Below are 17,496 nucleotides of genomic sequence, written 5' to 3'. Positions count from 1 at the left end.
AAAAAAAATATATTTAATAGGGCTCATCTAGGACCTCATACAGAAGTATATACTGCAAATAATAGGATGTAACTTTCTTTCAAGTAAACATCTCATGAGACTGTCTTTATTAGACAAATTACTACAGCTCATCATTGTATCTTTGGGGATTTAAAAACTGTCTTCAGAACATGTTATTCACCTGCCATGGTTTATGTGTATCATAGGATGTGGAAATCCTTGTACTTTAACGCTTTATTTGATTGTGGAAAATAATAATTAGTTGTTTTGAGCTACAGCCTATCACTGAGTTAGGGTGTGGCAATTATATATTAACTTGGGCTTAAAATTTAGATCTGGCTACAAAGTAATTATGATTTTCTTATGTGACTCATAACAAACTCTCAAAACAATGATTTAAAAACGCTTTTAGCAAAACAAAAATATTAGAATGGCTTTCTGCAGTGATTAGTCTGAAGGAAGTGTTCACTTATTAATGTATGTTATGGCAAGGTTGATTACAAAGTTCAACTTTTTCTTTTTTTTTTTTAAACATGTGACTTTAGGGTCACAGAGTTCAGTCTTACTCATGTAAAGTCAGAGTCACTTACCAGATAAACTGATGTATCACGTAAGCTTCCTAAACCATTTTCCGTGTCTTTTTTTGCTCAAAACCATTGCATGTCTTCATTTTCATTTAGGGCCACAGACAAAGCATAATTAACTTAAACAAATGTTTGTTCACTTTTTTCCTATTTCATGCAAAGCTGCTCTGTAAGGAGCTCCTGGACTATGTGCTAGAGAGCTTCAGAAAATGGATAATGCCTGCCTGTCCCTACAGGAGCCTACTGCCTACAACAAACAAAATCAGTGCGGGAACAAACGAGCAGAAGGGAGTCAGAGGGGGTTATGTCAGACACTGTGCTACGTTCTGTATATATTATCTCATGTACTTCTCACAGTAACCTTGTAAAGTAAGTAATCTTAATAATACTTTACAAATGAGGAACTCTAGGGGGTAGACTGTTCAAGCTCATGATGCAGCAGGAAATAACAGAGCTGAGCATTGAAATCAAGAAAGTATTGGCTGGGCATGGTGGCGGTGGCTCACACCTATAATCCTAATACTCTGGGAAGTCCAGGAGTTTGAGACCAGCCTGAGCAAGAGTGAGACCCCGTCTCTACTAAAAATAGAAAAACTAGCCAGGTGCTGTGACAGGGGCCTATAGTCCCAGCCACTCGGGAGGCTAAGCAAAAGGATTGCTTGAGTCCAAGAGTTTGAGGTTGCTGTGAGCTATGATGACTCCATGCCCCTCTACCGAGGGGTCAAAATGAGACTCTGCCTCAAAAAAAAAAAAAAGTACTGATTTAGAGGCCAAATAGAGAAATAACCAAAATCTTGGAGTTTTAAATTGGACCATACATTTATTCATTCAATGAGTCAGTATTGTAGCAACTTAGTATCGGGGAAGTATTTGAACTCTTTTCTTCTGACTCTAGTTCAGGTATGTGTTTGCTACTCTTAGCCTCTGCTATAATCTCTCAAGAATACTTCAAATTTCTGGGCAATAGAGGAGTCATAACAGGGAATAAAAGATGTTTTGGATTTTTTGTTGTTGCTGTTTACTTGTTTTTAATTGGGTTGTACTGTTTCCTCCTTTTGCCTGGGTAAATTTATATAGTGAAAAATGACTAATCTGTACCCACCAAAATCTATGTGTTATCTTTAAGCACCTATGAACTCAAAGATAGCACTAAATTAGAATTCATTTGCAGTTTTCTTCAGATTACATCCTTCTTTGGGTAGTGGTTATCATTTTTAGATAGGTTTTGAGAGAAAAGGTTAAACAATATTAAATGATGTTTAGGAAAATCAAAGATAAAATACCGTGATAGAAAATTGCTTGCTTGAATGACTCAAATGAGCACTTTATAGTAGTGAAACTGATTGGATTAACAAGAGACGTAAAGCTTTATGTAATAAACATAGTATTGAAAGTTACTGCCTCGCCTGGAATGCTTTGATAACTCCAATTTTTATATCTTAGTCATATATTTACAATTCATATTGCTATTAATTTCTTCTCCCCATCATATTTTATAGAGTGATTATAGATAAACACTAGAAAGTCACGTCTGCACAGAATAGATTAGTTATATCTGCTATGGGTTAAATTCCTTCTTTCCTAGTATAGAGACTATTTTACAGAATACAGACTAAATTGCTTTTGGTTATGAAAATACCATTATGCTCTGTCATCTTTGTTTACGGTGAGATGGCAATACTTCAGAACTGACATCTTAGAAATTGCCTACTTTAAATCATCATACCAGGCATATTTGGCAAATAGCAGCCACTCAGAAAATGGCAAGCAAATACTTGTAGATTTTCAAAGATTATATTTGCTATTAGACTGAATTATGATATTTTTCTTTAGTTGATTTCTAGGAATGGAAGTTATACCTCTGTGGGCCAGAAGTGCCTAGAATTGCAAGAGCAGGCCTTAACCCTGACTGAGGACGGTGAGGGTGTCAATTCACAGCTGCTTTGCTCCTTGACTGAGGTGTGTGTTTTATACTGTTTCCAAAGCCTTCCCTTAAGGTTAAAAACACCAGAACCGCTGCTTAATAAACACATTCCTGGCTGCGCGCAGTGGCTCATGCCTGTAATCCTAGCACTCTAGGAGGCGGAGGCTGGTGGATTGCCTGAGCTTAGGAGTTCAAGAACAGGCTGAAGAAAAGTGAGACCCTTTCTCTACTAAAAATAGAAAAACTAGCTAGGCATCATGGCAGGGATGTAGTCCCAGCTACTTGGGAGGCTGAGGTAAGAGGATTGCTTGAGCCCAAGACACTGAGGTTGCTGCAAGCTCATGATGACGCTATGACACTATGCCCAGGAGGACAGAGGGAGACCCTGTCTCAAAACAAAAAACAAAAAACATAAAAGACTTCCTTGTTGGCTTTCTTCCCCCTATCATCACCCCCATTCGTCTGCTGAACAAGCTACATAAACTACTTGCTCTCAATTCTTGTGTCAAGGTCTGCTTCTGGTTGGGTCAGTGCAGGTCCAACTAAGATGCCTAAAATTCTGGACCGTCTGTGAAGCCCTCTCTATCCTCCAGGTGCAATTAATTCCTATTTCCCTTGTTGTCTTATGTCGCTGACTTTCTTCCATTAGAACATTCTGCCTTAGATGAGTGTTAAGAACACTATCTCTTATTTACTTACATATTTGCCATTCTCTAAAAGTTGTAGAACAATTCATACGTTATTGTATTTTCCAAAACACTTATTCTAGTTCTTTATATTTACTCAAAGTGTCCATTAAATTGCACCATGTTTGTCCAAGTGAAAGTTAATTCAGATTTACTTTGGGAAAGTCATAGTATTTATTCTGAACATTAATAATTATTTACATTTCTAGTCCATATAATAAAAATTTGCTTAACAGACTTCCACCTCCCTAATTTGGAGATGAATCAATTTCCTGCATTCCCTTTTAAGACATACCAGCTGTTGTCCATGACTACTCTGAATACTTGTGATTAAGAGGCTACTCTCTCATACACCTGCTCATTACCAGTTTTACTATATGCTAACCAAGAATCAATGGTGTTTGTTTCCGAACCTATTTATGTCAGTTATTGTTTATTATGGTGCTTATACAATTTAGTTAAACAAATGTAATAGGAATGCAACAATATAGGTATTTATAGGAAAATGATGTCAGAGTAGTTAATTCAAGCTTCTGTTACAGATTCTGAAAATTTGGTGCATAAACCTGCTCCTTTGTCCCAATTAAGACCTAACTTACCACAGTTTTCCAAGTAGACCAAGCCTTTATTCTGCTGAATGTTGGTGCTAGGATCTAAATGTCACCAAAAATGGTTTTAAATTTTTGCATTGAAAAATCATTTTCTGGTCAAGCACTGACTTCCAGGTCACACCTAAAGTATTCTAAAAAGGGGCTTCAGTTAACAAAACACTTGTCTCTCAAAAGACCCCACATTTCCAGAAGTAAAATTATTTACTAGTTATGAAATTCCTACCTTTTATATCTTTAAAGAATAGATAAATCTATTCTTTAGACAATCCAGGAATGGGCCACAAATTATCTCCAAGGCGTATGTGAATGGGCTTCAAACTGAGCCAAGACCTGAATGAAATGAAGGAGTGAGCTTGGGAAGAGCTGTGGGACTGTGAGTGCTCTTTTATATTTTAATGTCATTAGTACTTGAACAGTAAAGTCAAAGAAAGTCATGCTAAACAAGGTAATTTTTCCCCTGTTCTATGTTAAATAGTGTTTTCGTGACACCCTGACACAGCTGGTTTAAGCACAAGTAATAGATGTCGCACAAAAGTCATTTGAGTGAGCAGTTACCAGTACTTCCTTACTTTCTACAGCTGAGCAATTGGTTTAGTCCCTTAAGGGACCACTTATAAATATACCCAATACAATATATTCATGTCCAACTGGTTTGCCCCTATATTCTCTGGTGTCCAGCATCTGAATGCCACCCTTCTCAATTAGGAGTAGGACCCAATGAATCATTGTTAAATCAATTTTTATCCCCACGTGCAGTTTAACACTGGGAAACACAAAACATCCCCCTACAAACTTTTTTGAAGAAGTTTTTCTAAGGGAAGAATTTGAACACAAACCCAAGATTGCTTCCATTTATCCTGAGAGTATAGGGATTTGCTTTAAATCAAGGGTGTCCAACCTTTTTTTCTCTGCCATACACTGGAAGAAAAAGAGTTATCTTGGGCCACACATTAAAAACCCAAACACTAACAAAAGCTGATTAGTAAAGAAAGGTTTGTGCATACTTTTCCTGATATCTGGTACCACAGATAAGCAAAACAAGTCCTCACAAAATCAGCATACTACCTGTGATTGGACACCCCCACCCTCCGACCCCCATCCCCTGCTTTAAATGGCTTTGTAAAAAAATTCAGATATAACTCACATACAATGAAATTTGGCCTTTTAGTATGTTCGCAGAATTGTGCGACCACCACCATTACCTAATTCCAGAGCATATTTATCACCCCCAAAAGACAACTCATGCAGACCAGGCCCATTAGCAGGCATTCCACGTTCCCCATCCTCCCAGCTCTGACAACCACTAATCTACTTTCAGTCACTAAGTAATTTGCTTATTCTGGACATTTCACATAAGTGGATTCACACAGTGTATGTCCTTTTGTGTCTAACTTCTTCCTCTTAGCATAATGTCTTCAGGTGTTTTCTGTGTTGTAATAGCTGCTGATACGTCATTACTTTTCACAGCTGAATAATACTCCTTGGTGTGGGCATCAGTGTTTTGCTTATTCATCCATCAGTTGATGGATATTTGGATTGTTTCCACTTCTTTGCTAGTATGAATAATTCCACTCTGAACATCTGCAAGTTTTCATGTGGTCGTAAATTTTCAGTTCTCTTAGACACACATCTGTAAGTGTAAATGGCTTTTTTAAAGTACAATTTGTAAAACATTTTATCTTAATATTTTACACTTAACTTCATATTGTATGTTATAAAAGAATACATTGTTCTTACCAGATATTTACTTAAGCTGCTAGTTGTATTATTTAACTTTTCTCCAGAAGTCTTAAGTAACATTGGCCTTGCAAGAAGATGTCACCTGTGTCCTCGGGCTCTGCAGCCCCCTGGCTCACTGCTTCACACATGAGTGGGGGCCACTGTTTCAGCACCATTCTGGTGGGGCATTGGGACTGCAACTCTGAACAGGTGGTGGCTTGTCTTTTTATCTTCTTTGAGCCAGACCTCTTGACTCCCAGTTCAGTTCTCTGACTGCTAAACTTTACTTTTGTCTCTATTGTCTGAATTTAAAGTCATAAAACAAAAAAATAAATATAATTCATATGGGTAACATTTTCAGATAAAAGTTTAGGGAAAATGCTTTCAGAATCTTACAGGGAGAAGCTGTCAGCCTTGGGCTCATTGATTCACAGGGAAAATAGGAGTAATAAAAAAATACCACCACTTCTGTTTTGTGTGTAAGGAAGGATCATAAGCATTTGTAAACTCTCACTCATAAGCAAAGATCGGCCATGCCTATTGCTTTCCTGTAACAGTCTTGTTTGTTCTCATCACAGTAGCATTCACATACCAGTAGTTTTTAAAAGGGGGACAAGTATTAAATATATTATAATTATATTTAATATTATCCAAGTGTAGTCATATTACGCAATGGATTGTACAGCTAATCACTTGGCTCTTCTAAATGTCATACTGGATATAGTTTATCCCTCTCACAGTGAGTCAGAAGCGGGAATGGGCTCCTTCACTATTTCCAGTAAGAGGCTTATTACCAGCAGGTGTTGTGACTGGTGGGAAAGGGTAGGACTGGAATGCTTACTTATTTGGGGATCTGAGAAATGTTCTCTGTGCCTGTACGTGAGGTCACAGGCAACTGAGAGGGTTGGCAGCACCTGTAGCTACATCCCAGCTTAGAAGAGGCTCCCAATTCCCTACAAGTCTTGGGAATGTTTGTCCCTAGCACAAACCCAAGAACAGGTGCTGGGTGGTCCAGGCATGAGTCTCATCTTCTCCGCTTTTTATGTGACCTTGAGCATATCACCTTGATGATCATCTTTACAGATGATCCAAGTCCATCATCTGTAAAGTTCAAAGCATTAACTAGTTGACCTTTAAAAAACTCTTTTGGTTCTAAAATGCTATAATCCATGACTTAGTGGTTTAAGATGTCGAGTGTACTGGATGAGAAGTAGTGTATAAAAGTAGTGACAGCTCTGGCCATAAAGTTATACAGAACCATCTTTGAGTCCCGTGTGACGCTGGGCAAGTTACTTAACTTCTGTAAGACTCCGTTGTGTTATCCTTAAAAGGGGGGTCATGACGGTAGTTCCTAGCTTCCAGAGCTCTGGGGGGTAAAAAATGGCATTGTCAATGCAGAATTTTTAGCACAATGCTTGTGAAATTATAAGATTTAACATTCATTAGTAGTAGGTAATATTCTTATTTTCTTTAGGGACATTTTATCCTAATAATACAGGAAGTAAATGAATATAATTCCAGCAAAGTTAGTAATATTGTAAAGCATATAGACTTATTTTTTTTAAGATTATAATTAATTAGCTATGAAGGAAGCTCAAACAAATCTGTGATATAGATTAGTGAGTGGTGGGCACGGGAGGGGAAGAAATGGGATGCAGGGAGTTATGGAACAAGTAAAAGAAATCTGACTTACTTTCACCTTCGCCTTATTGTTATCGGTAATCTTCCTTAAAGCATCATTTTCTGACTTAATTTGGAGATAGAATCATCTATGGAAAACTTACCTTAGTTAATGGCTAATCAGAAGTATGGCTTTACATATCGAACAAACAAAACAGATAAGCTTTTTATTGTTTCTGTTTATCATGTAGGAATAAATAGTAAATCTCTACAACTCCACCTAAGCCGCCTCTTTGTAATTTCTGCCATTATTTTTGAAAATATTGTTTTTGTGTGAATCAAGGACTTAGAAGTTTAATAATTTCAGAAACACATACGTAATTTTCCTCCGTTACAGTATTATTATGAAACTATTCAATAGTGGAAAGCTAAATTATCTGAAGAAATGTAAGATAGAATTTGTAAAGAGTCATACTCCATCTGTAAAATATGGTGAGGAAAGTTGGCCACTTGAAGTTTGTCGGTTGCTATCTTGGAGAATTAACCATTCAGTTCTCAAGAGGAGAGGTGAGCGGATGACACTGCTAGTGACGTGACAGTGCAGGTAAGATCGTCAGTGTCCATCTCTGAACATACATGTTCTAGACGGCCCACAACTCCTCCGTCTCCGTCTTATCTCACTTCACTGTTGAGATGTAAGAGAGGAGAGTTTTGACTCTTCACTGCGGTCTTCCTGGCTTCTGATGAGATCAGCTCATCCCAGAATCCCTTGTCCTCCTTCAACATTACTTTTCACTACCTTGTAATTTCCAGTAAAGGTAAATGTTGCTTAATCTCTAATGTTTCTTTTACATTTCTTTTATAGGAAGCAAGTTGTAAGAACTCCCTACCCATCATTTTAACAAAAGGCTCAGAAAGAGACATGCTAAAACCATCTCCAAAACCCAAGGTAAACTATACCTGCTCTTCCAGCTGCTGTGTGAAACCTTCGGTGTGGCTTTTCCAGGCTCTATCCCTTGCGTTTCCTTCACCCTGTGGGGATTTAGTTTTCATTTTTGGGGGGGGAGTCAGGGGAGGATTTTTTGGTGGTAGGGGTACAAACCTGGTGGTATAAAAGCACTTTTTATAGAGAGCATTTAATTCATAGTTATATTCATCCCCCAATTCTTAGGCTATTGTTATTATTTAATATTGATCTTTTTAGTAGATGGTTTTCTACACTGGGAATAGTGGCGTGTAGGAGACCTTCCCAAGGTCCCTGGAAGCATCAGACAAAAGCGTGAGAGGCACATTCCCTCCTGTGAATACAAGTAACATTTTCAGCTGTAATTTTTCCTTTTCAAGAAATGACTTTATCCATATTTCATAATTATAAAAGTTAACACCTGGTGAATGTGAAGTATTTAAGTTGATTTTTAACAGAAAATGTGAGAACTCTCATAGCTATGACAGAATAAAGGGTGTAATATGTAAAATTGTGTTTCCTTTATAAAGAAAACTGCAAAATGCCCATTGTTTTTGCCAGTGAAAAGAAAACTGCTTCAACCCAAAAAAACATGTCATGAGAATTTTGTCATTTGTCCACTCAAAAAAGTGATTGGATTATTAACCCCTTACTTCCCTGATTTTAAATCTTCTCTTTTAAATAGACCTTAAATAGAGGTCCCGCTATTTTCTGGGTGTATGAATACGATACTCCTAATGGCCACCGTGGCATGTAGAGAGCTGCGTTTCTCCAGTTCTAAGACATGTTCTCCAGACTTTCTTAACTTCACAATAGCTAAACTTTTAAAGAATTCTATTCTTTGATATGACTTGCGAATTACTGTAAAAATAACTGTGGCTTTATTTTTAAAGGCAATTGAAGCAACATATCTAGCCATCTCTGTTTTATTTATGGCAAGAGCGTACAGTTAAAATACCTTTCCTTATAAAACTTACTCTACCTTGGGTTTTTTTTTTTTTTCTTTTTAAAAAGTATCAACTATCTACTTTGGATTCCTTTAGAGGATAAAACTACTTTTTTGTGTCCTTTTCACTGAAATATTTGTGTGCACAATAATTCATTCCAACGTATAATAGAAATTCCGTTGACTGTGCAGTTTATAAAATTCAATGTTGAAAGTATACTCATCAAACAAGTGCATTGAAAAAAATGTTAGAGGGCGTAAGGAACATTTTCAGATAACATTTGCCTTTTTGACTCAATTTCTAGTGATATAACTACTTTGAAGTGATGAGACCTTATGAATCACTTCCTAAATGAAAGATACTCTGGAAACTGGTCATAAAAATTGTTTGAAGGAAGTCTGTTGCTTTTGTGAAGTAACTCCCCCTTGGGATATTTTTGTCACCTACAGAATCAGTGATTAATGTGCACTTACTATCCTCCCATATATCTTCCTGTATGCTTTTTAGCACAAGTAATTTAATAGAAAAATTATTTTAGGGTTAAGTTAAACATTGCTGTGTGACTTTAGCATCTTTGTGACCTTAAATGAGCAAGTTTAAGATGACACGAGCAAATTAATCTCTGCTTGGTTTGGGGTGATGATGACCTTTGTCATTTCAAATCCCAGAAATAAAGCAGAGCATGGAGCTACAAGAGATGGTTAAGGCACTATTTCTGTCACCAAGATTTTATCTTAAAATCTTTTTTCCTCCCATTGATCTTCAAAAGCTAAAGCTGAGAACACCTTCAAAATATGGTTGGTGTGTTCTTTCTAGACTGACCGAGTGAGCTGTGAGAATGATGTGTATCTCCGGTATTAAAGTTCCTCCATTTGGCCCTCATCACGGCGTTTCTCAGACATCTCCAGTGACAGCTGCGTTTGCCTTGGTCAGCTGGTACTTCTGATCCCTGTATAGGCTGGAGATGTAAAATGGTAATCCAGAAATGGCCTCTGTCCATTGGCTCTGGAGATGTCTCTCTAGTGTAGGCCGCTGTCCCTGTGTGCGTTCCCTCTGCCAGCTGTTGTCTGTGCTCTTGGGCAATGGGAAGGGTTATATTTCTCTTCCTTAGGTAGGAAAGCCACTTACTGATTTGAGTCCAAGATGGGAAAAAAAAAGTGATACCTCCATTACACAGTGTCATGACACTTGTGGATGCGTGAGTAATGTTTCCCCAGCCTTGCCTGCTCAAGGACACACTTAGGTAACTAGTTCATGCCCAATACTATGTAGACTATATATACCAGCAAATATTTGGACTAGATGACACAGAAGATACCATCAAATAGCTTTTTAGCTAATGAGGTACAGAAGGTGGAAAGACACACAGGTCCGTATAACTTAGTGGAGTCATGAGTAGGAGAGGAGACGTCTTTTTCTCCTAAACACAGGTGCTGTGGCTCTAAGCCCACAACCTGTATTCATTCCTCACTGTATAAACCCTGAGAGAATTCAGTGAACTGAGGGATGAAAATGATCTTCCTTTTCTCTTCCTCTGAGGTCTACTCTAGACTTCCCACTAAAGTTGTTGTGTCCTTGACCTCAGCAAAAAACCCAAGGTCAGGTCATTGTATGAGGGTGAATATAAGATTCATTCAGTGCCAGGATAAAGGTAAAAAATAAGCAATGATCTATTTCCTTCCTGACTTTTATCAGTAGATAAAAAATATACTGATAAGTATTAAAATGATAACCACATAATAGCTTTGGTTGTTCATTGGATTCTCCTAATGCTTTTAAAGCTGTTTCCTTATTAAGCAGAGTCATCTTAACTATAAAACGTGTGATAAAGATAATGCGGGTATAGAGTAAACATTTATGGAGGAGAAGCAATGGTTAAATTATTTTTCATTTCAAAGGTTAATGATTTCAGCGACCATGAATCATGTAAGGAGATTTTCTTCAATAATGAGATGAGATGTCACAGTTGTATCTTCTTAAATGTTTTAAAAATTCCTTCTCTTATTAGCAAAATAAACCAAATACTTAAAATAATACAGAGTTTTGAGAAAATTTAGTGACAATGTAATTTAATTTGCAAACTACAAAATAGAAAAAGTAACTTAATTAAGCATGGAAGTTTTCGAGTTTTTTTTTGTTTGTTTGTTTGTAGTTTTTGGCCAGGGCTGGGTTTGAACCCGCCACCTCCGGCATAGGGGCCGGCGCCCTATTCCTTTGAGCCACAGGCACCTCCCCCAAGTTTTTATTTTTTATTTCTTTCTTTCTTTTCTTTTCTTTTTTTTTTTTTTAATGACAGAGTCTCACTGCGCCACCCTCAGTAGAGTGCCGTGGCCTCACAGCTCACAGCAACCTAAAACTCTTGGGCTAAGTGATTCTCTTGCCTCAGCCTCCCAAGTAGCTGGGACTATAGGTGCCCACCACAATGCCTGGCTATTTTTTTTTTTTTAATTGCAGTTGTCATTGTTGTCTAGCAGGTCCTGGCTGTGTTCAAACCTGCCTGCCTTGGTATATGTGGCCAGTGCTCTAATCACTGTGCTGTGTCAGTTTTCAAGTTTTTAAAAAATCAGTACTAATGGATATACATGTATTTCGTTACTTTTATTAATGTGTATATTCTAATTAGTATTCTACTTTTTCCAGTTAACATTATTTCCACCACGTGATTCCATACATCAAATTAGTTTGTATGCTTATTCCTTTAGTTAAAGCAATAGTATAGAAATACTGTGTATCAATAAAAAAAATTTTTTAATTTTAAATTAATAGTAGTAGTAGTGACAGAAATAATAGTGACAATAATGACGAGAACTAATGCTGATCAACTGTTAGGCACTGTACTAACTACTTAATGTATATTATCTCATCTATAATCATACTATTTCATATATTCCTATAATATTTAGCCCTTTTTAATATTTGGGACTATTTCTAATTTATCACTAATATAAAAAGCACAACCATAAAGTTAATAAAGAATAACTTTTGAATGTGGAAGGGTATTTTATTTTAGAGTTTATTGCTTATTGTAGAATTAAAGACTACAAGTAGTTTTTATGAGTAATTTACTCTAATGTACAAAATCTCTCCTCCCTTTTTAAACAATATTTTAAAATGAATATTTATCATTTCCATGCATATGCTAGGCTAACTGCATATCTATATGCTTTTATACTCTCTATATTATAGCTTTCCAAGTTTTAAAACTTTATATAAAAACTTTATATAAAACTGCAGTGCACCTCCCCGGCAGCTTCCTTTTCTAATTTCTTTCCATATGTTCTGTCAGTAAGAATATAGCCATTAATGTATTTTTTCTTAAAAAATATATTATCTTCCAGTATTTTGCTATTATAAGCCATTTTTAAGTGAATGGTTTTCACGTGACTCACTGTACGCACTTGAGTCGTGAACTTGTCCAGACTTCCCAAGTGCTCTCTCAGGATGTTGCCCCACTTGGCAGGCTTGCAGTTCCGTGTGATTATTTCCATTTTTCACATCCTCTTTGGTAACATCAGAGATTTTTGTTTTGTTTTGTTTCTTTTTCTTAACTTATTGGACATGAAATGCATCTTGTTCTTGCCTTAATTTTAATCGCTGTAATTTCTAGTTGTGCCAGAGACATTTATTAGTCACTGAATATCCATTTTTCCCAGCCCCTGGCAGTTAGGTGGGGCCAGTCAAGGATTTCTGGCCAATATACTATAAGCAGAGGAGCACAAGTGGCAAGTGTCAGCGGCAGGAACAGAGAATTCAAAAGGCTTCACATGGCACCCCAGCCGTTTTTTTTTTTTTTTTTTTTGTATAGCAACTAGGCAGTGGAGCATGGATCTTTTTTTTTTTTTTTTTTTGCAGTTTTTGGCCGGGGCTGGGTTTGAACCTGCCACCTCTGGCATACGGGGCCAGCGCCCCGCTCCTTTGAGCCACAGGCGCCACCCTGGAGTGTGGATCTCTTAGGGACTTTGTGTTGCCCCCTGTCAGCCCACACTGGATCTGTCTCATCACGAGGAAGTAAACTTCTGTGTTGATAAGTCCCTGAGACTTCAGAGTTAATTTCTCACTTCATAATGTAGTCTACCCCAGTTAATACAAGTGGACATCTTTTCGTGTTTGTGTTTTCGTATGTCTATTAACCTTCGGTTTTATCTTGATTGTTAATCTGTGTACTGTTTCTTCCTGCTGTTGACAATTTTACTGTTGGATTGTTTGCCTTTTCTTAATGATTTGTAAGAGCTTGTTAGCTATTATCAGTTGTATGTGTTCCAAAGGCCATCTCTCAATTTTTGTTTTTCTTTTCATATTAAATGTAGTGCTTTTTTTAATGTGTAAAAGGCATTTTTTAAATATAGTAGAATTCATCAGTCTTTAGTTTTTATGCTTTTTATACATCTTGTTTAAGACATTTTCACTTATCTTGAGGTCATTAAGAAAGTCTTTTTTATTTTCCAAAAGTTTTCAATTTAATTCTGTGTAAAGAAAAAAGTAGGAATCTAATTTTATATATGAAAATCAGTAAACACATGCGTTCGATAGCTCATCTTCTCCCCATTTTTCAAATGTCACATCTTTTATGCATCAAATTTTCTTATGTCTGATTTTTGAACTAAATTATTTGTGGCTTTTTCTATTTATCTTGTGTCATTAGTACAATGTCTTAATTAGTGAAATCTGATAGGAATGGTTTTCTCAACTTGGCCTTCTTTTTAAATTTTATTTTATTTTAGGCTAGGCATGTAAAGCAATGGGAGTGGTGTTTGTCTTGTTGAAAATTATCTTAGCCATTCTTGTTTGCTTTGCAGTTAAATATGGTCAAGTTTTATGAGAAATTTTACACAGCATTTACATCGAAGTGATAGGTTGATTTCAGGAGACTTGGCATCCTGTCTATGACCACTGCATACCTCTCCTTTTGCTCAAGTCCTTTCTAATGTCTTTCGATTTAAAAAATTCATAATTTTCTTCTTAAATGTCTTAAGTAGCTCACATTTTGTAGATATTATAAATTAAATATTTATGTTTTGAAATACTTAGGTTTTCAAAATACTTGCTGATGTTACTTAGTGCTAAAATTGATTTTTATTATTGATCTTATTTCTAGAGAGCTTGCCAAATTCTCTGGCTTCCAATATACACAGTTTTGTCAGCTGAGAATAATGAGTGTTGTTTATTCTTTTTCAAGCCTTTAATCATTTCATTTCTTTTTTTAGTTTTCTTTTTTTTTTTTTTTCTGGTTTTGGTGGGGAGTTTTGTTTCATTTGTCTTCTATGTCAGTAGTAACCTTTACTTACAAGGTTAAATATAAGGGGTGATAGCCTACCTCCTTCATTTGCTTCCTGATTTTAAGGGAAAGTTTCTACAGCTGACTTTTAAGTATGATCCTGGTATATTTGCTTTCATAATTCTTTCACAATGCCAGGCACATAATGGACCCTTAATAAAGACTTGAAAATGAACAAATAAATGATTCAGTTGCTTCTCTTATTTCATGTGGAAGTTGTGTCAGTATGTTTTTCTGTTTTTTTTTTTTTTTTTTTGTCACCTGGCTACTTATTACTGGGTAGATGACATTTGCAATAGGTGTTTGTAGGTGTGCTTTACAAGCTTAAAGAGCTTCCCTCATAGTTTGCTGAGAGTTTTTGTATTGATGAGCTAAATTTTAGCAAATGTTTTCTTCTGCATCTGTTAAGATAGTTGTGTGGCTTTTCACCTTTATTATGAGGAAGAGTTTATTGATAGATTTTTCTAACCTTAAACCAATACTGCTCTACTGGAATGAACCTGTTCTGAATCTGGCCTTGATACGTATTTTTTAATATTGTGCAAGTTTTGGATAGCTTATACTTTGTTTATATCTGTGTTTGTATCTATGTTTATAAATATAAATATTTTTTATCTACTCTTGGTATGAAAGGTGTGGTAGCCTAATAAAATGAGTTCAGGAGAGTTCCCCTTTTCTAAGCTCTGAAACAGTATAAGATTAAAATTATGAATTCCTTTAATATTTAACAGAACATACCTATAAAACTGTTCATGTCTGGTGGAGTTGATTGGTATATTTGTTTTTAAGTTTTTAAATGATTTTATTAAGTTAGTTTTTAACTAATGAATCAGTTCCATTCAAAGACATTAGTTTATTCATGTTTCCTATTTTGATGTTATATTTTCTAGGAAATTCTCTATTATAACTGATTAAATTTATCAGCATAAAATATTTCAATGTTGACTCTAATTTTGAAAATATTCTGTCTGTAGTTATAAACTTTTAAAAATATTTAATATTGGCCAGTAACACAGTGGTTATGGCGCCAGCCACATGCACCGGGGCTGGCGGGTTTGAACCCAGCCCGGGCCAGCTAGATAATAATGACAACTGTAACAAAAAAATAACCGGGCATTATGGCAGGCGCCTGCAGTCCCAGCTACTTGGGAAGCTGAGGCAAGAGAATCGCTTAAGCCAAAGAGTTTGTGGTTGTTGTGAGCTGTGACGCCAAGACACTCTACCGAGGGTGACATAATTAGACTGTGTCTCAAAAATAATAATAATAATAATAACTAATATTATCTCTTATTTGCTGTTTGTTAGTGTTATCAGAAATCCGTCTATTTTATTAGTCTTCTCAAAGAACCAGTTTTTAGGTTTGTTGATTCTCCAGTTTATCTTTGTTTCTCATTTCATCACTTTCATCATTTCCATTCTTCTCTGTGATCCATATGGTAGGCTTTTTCCCCTAATATCTGTCAGCTTTTCCTCCACAGACATGTACAGAGTGGCCATAAAGTTCATGTGCAATTTAAAATAGTTGTTTAGAATAGACACACAAACTTTATGGCCACCCTGTATTTTAAATATAGTTTGCACGTGATGTGATACTGAAATTTAACCCGTTAATGTTGAGGCTGACATTTTTTATTTTTCTGCATGACTTTTTGACAAGCTCCCAGCCTGCCTGTCTGTACAGCAGTGACTGACTCCCTGCACCACATGTTAACATGAACCCTCAGGGGCAGACATGAAAAATCAGAGCTTGGCAATGACCTTGAGCAGTGAGATATAAATCACTCCACGTCACTACCCTTCTGATACTGTAGCATGAGTCATGAGCCATGAATGGATTAGTGATCAGTTCTGTGTGTTATTTGCTCTGTTTAGTAAAAGCCTCCCTGGACCTGTCACATGTCCTTCGTCACATTTTTGAGCTCTCTTTCGGGATCATGGCATTTCCTTTCTTTCTTTCTTTCTTTTTTTTTTTATTTATTAAATCATAGCTGCGTAAATTGATATGATCATGGGGCATCATACACTAGCTTCATAGACTGTTTGACACATTTTTATCATACTGGTTAACATAGCCTTCCTGGCATTTTCTTAGTTACTGTTTTAAGACATTTACATTCTACATTTACTAAGTTTCACATATACCCTTGTAAGATGCACCGCAGGTGTAATCCCACCAATCCTCCTTCCTCTACCCCCTTCCCCCCTCCCTCCCCTTCTTTTCCCCCTTCCCCCTATTCTTAGGTTATAACTGGCTTATAGCTTTCATGTGAAAGCCATAAATTAGTTTCATAGTAGGGCTGAGTACATTGGGTACTTTTTCTTCCATTCTTGAGATACTTTACTAAGAAGAATATGTTCCATCTCCATCCAGATGAAAGAGGTAAAGTCTCCATCTTTCTTTAAGGCTGCATCATATTCCATGGTGTACATATACCACAATTTATTAATCCATTCATGGATTGATGGGCACTTGGGCTTTTTCCATGACTTAGCAACTATGAATAGGGCTGCAATAAACGCCTTTCTTTCTTTCTACTTGTTTTTGGCAATACTTTGACAGTGACCTACATAAATGCTTGAGAATAAGTAATGAAGGAATAGATCGTTTTTCTTAACTTCATATGAAAGTGATGGGTGTCTGTGTGCCTGTGTGTGCACACTAACAGAATTTTGCTCTTGCAAATATCTAGTGAAATTTAATACATTTTTACTTTAGGAAGGGTTCAGTAACTATTATATACTTAATAATATATGGAATTTAATTATTTTAGATTTGTGTTTCTGTCTTTGTTTGATTTGTCTTTTTTGAACTTTTCTTGCTATAATTTCCCATCTTTTTTTTTTGCCTCCATATGTTTGTATATATGAATGTGTATTTATTTCACTAGGAAGAAAATACTTCATATTTTAATAAAAGTAGAAAACCATATTTTTCTATCTCCCCTATAGGCACTGGTTGATCAAATTCTGTTTTCTCTTTTGCCTCTTCTATAAATCTTAGGAAATCACTTTGCAAAGTTATGTCTTCAGTTTTTAGCAGCATAAGATTAAAGGGGGGAACTATATTTATTTGTGATTGGAGTCATATCTATGACCAAATTTTCTATTTATTATAACCATATTTATTTGGCTTCTTCAGTAACCATAAATCTATTTAAAGAATTCC

At 36.1% G+C, this 17,496-nt stretch overlaps 1 protein-coding gene across 5 annotated transcripts in view; it reads left to right on the top strand.

Annotated features, from left to right (window-relative positions):
* FAM13A (family with sequence similarity 13 member A) overlaps nt 1-17,496 on the top strand; it is a 310,218-nt gene that overhangs the window by 144,256 nt on the left and 148,466 nt on the right. For 4 of the 5 annotated variants that reach the window (XM_053606078.1, XM_053606038.1, XM_053606166.1 and 1 more), the window contains exon 6: nt 8,010-8,093. The exons of the other annotated variant lie outside the window; for it this stretch is intronic. In XM_053606078.1, coding sequence (XP_053462053.1) covers nt 8,010-8,093 — 84 coding nt within the window. The remainder of the gene's footprint in view (nt 1-8,009; nt 8,094-17,496) is intronic. 5 annotated transcript variants of the gene reach the window in all.

This window comes from Nycticebus coucang, chromosome 1 (genome assembly GCF_027406575.1).
Source record: "Nycticebus coucang isolate mNycCou1 chromosome 1, mNycCou1.pri, whole genome shotgun sequence".
Lineage (NCBI taxonomy): Eukaryota > Metazoa > Chordata > Mammalia > Primates > Lorisidae > Nycticebus > Nycticebus coucang.
Note: the sequence above shows the minus strand (reverse complement) of the source record. Positions and strands in the feature narration are given on the sequence as shown.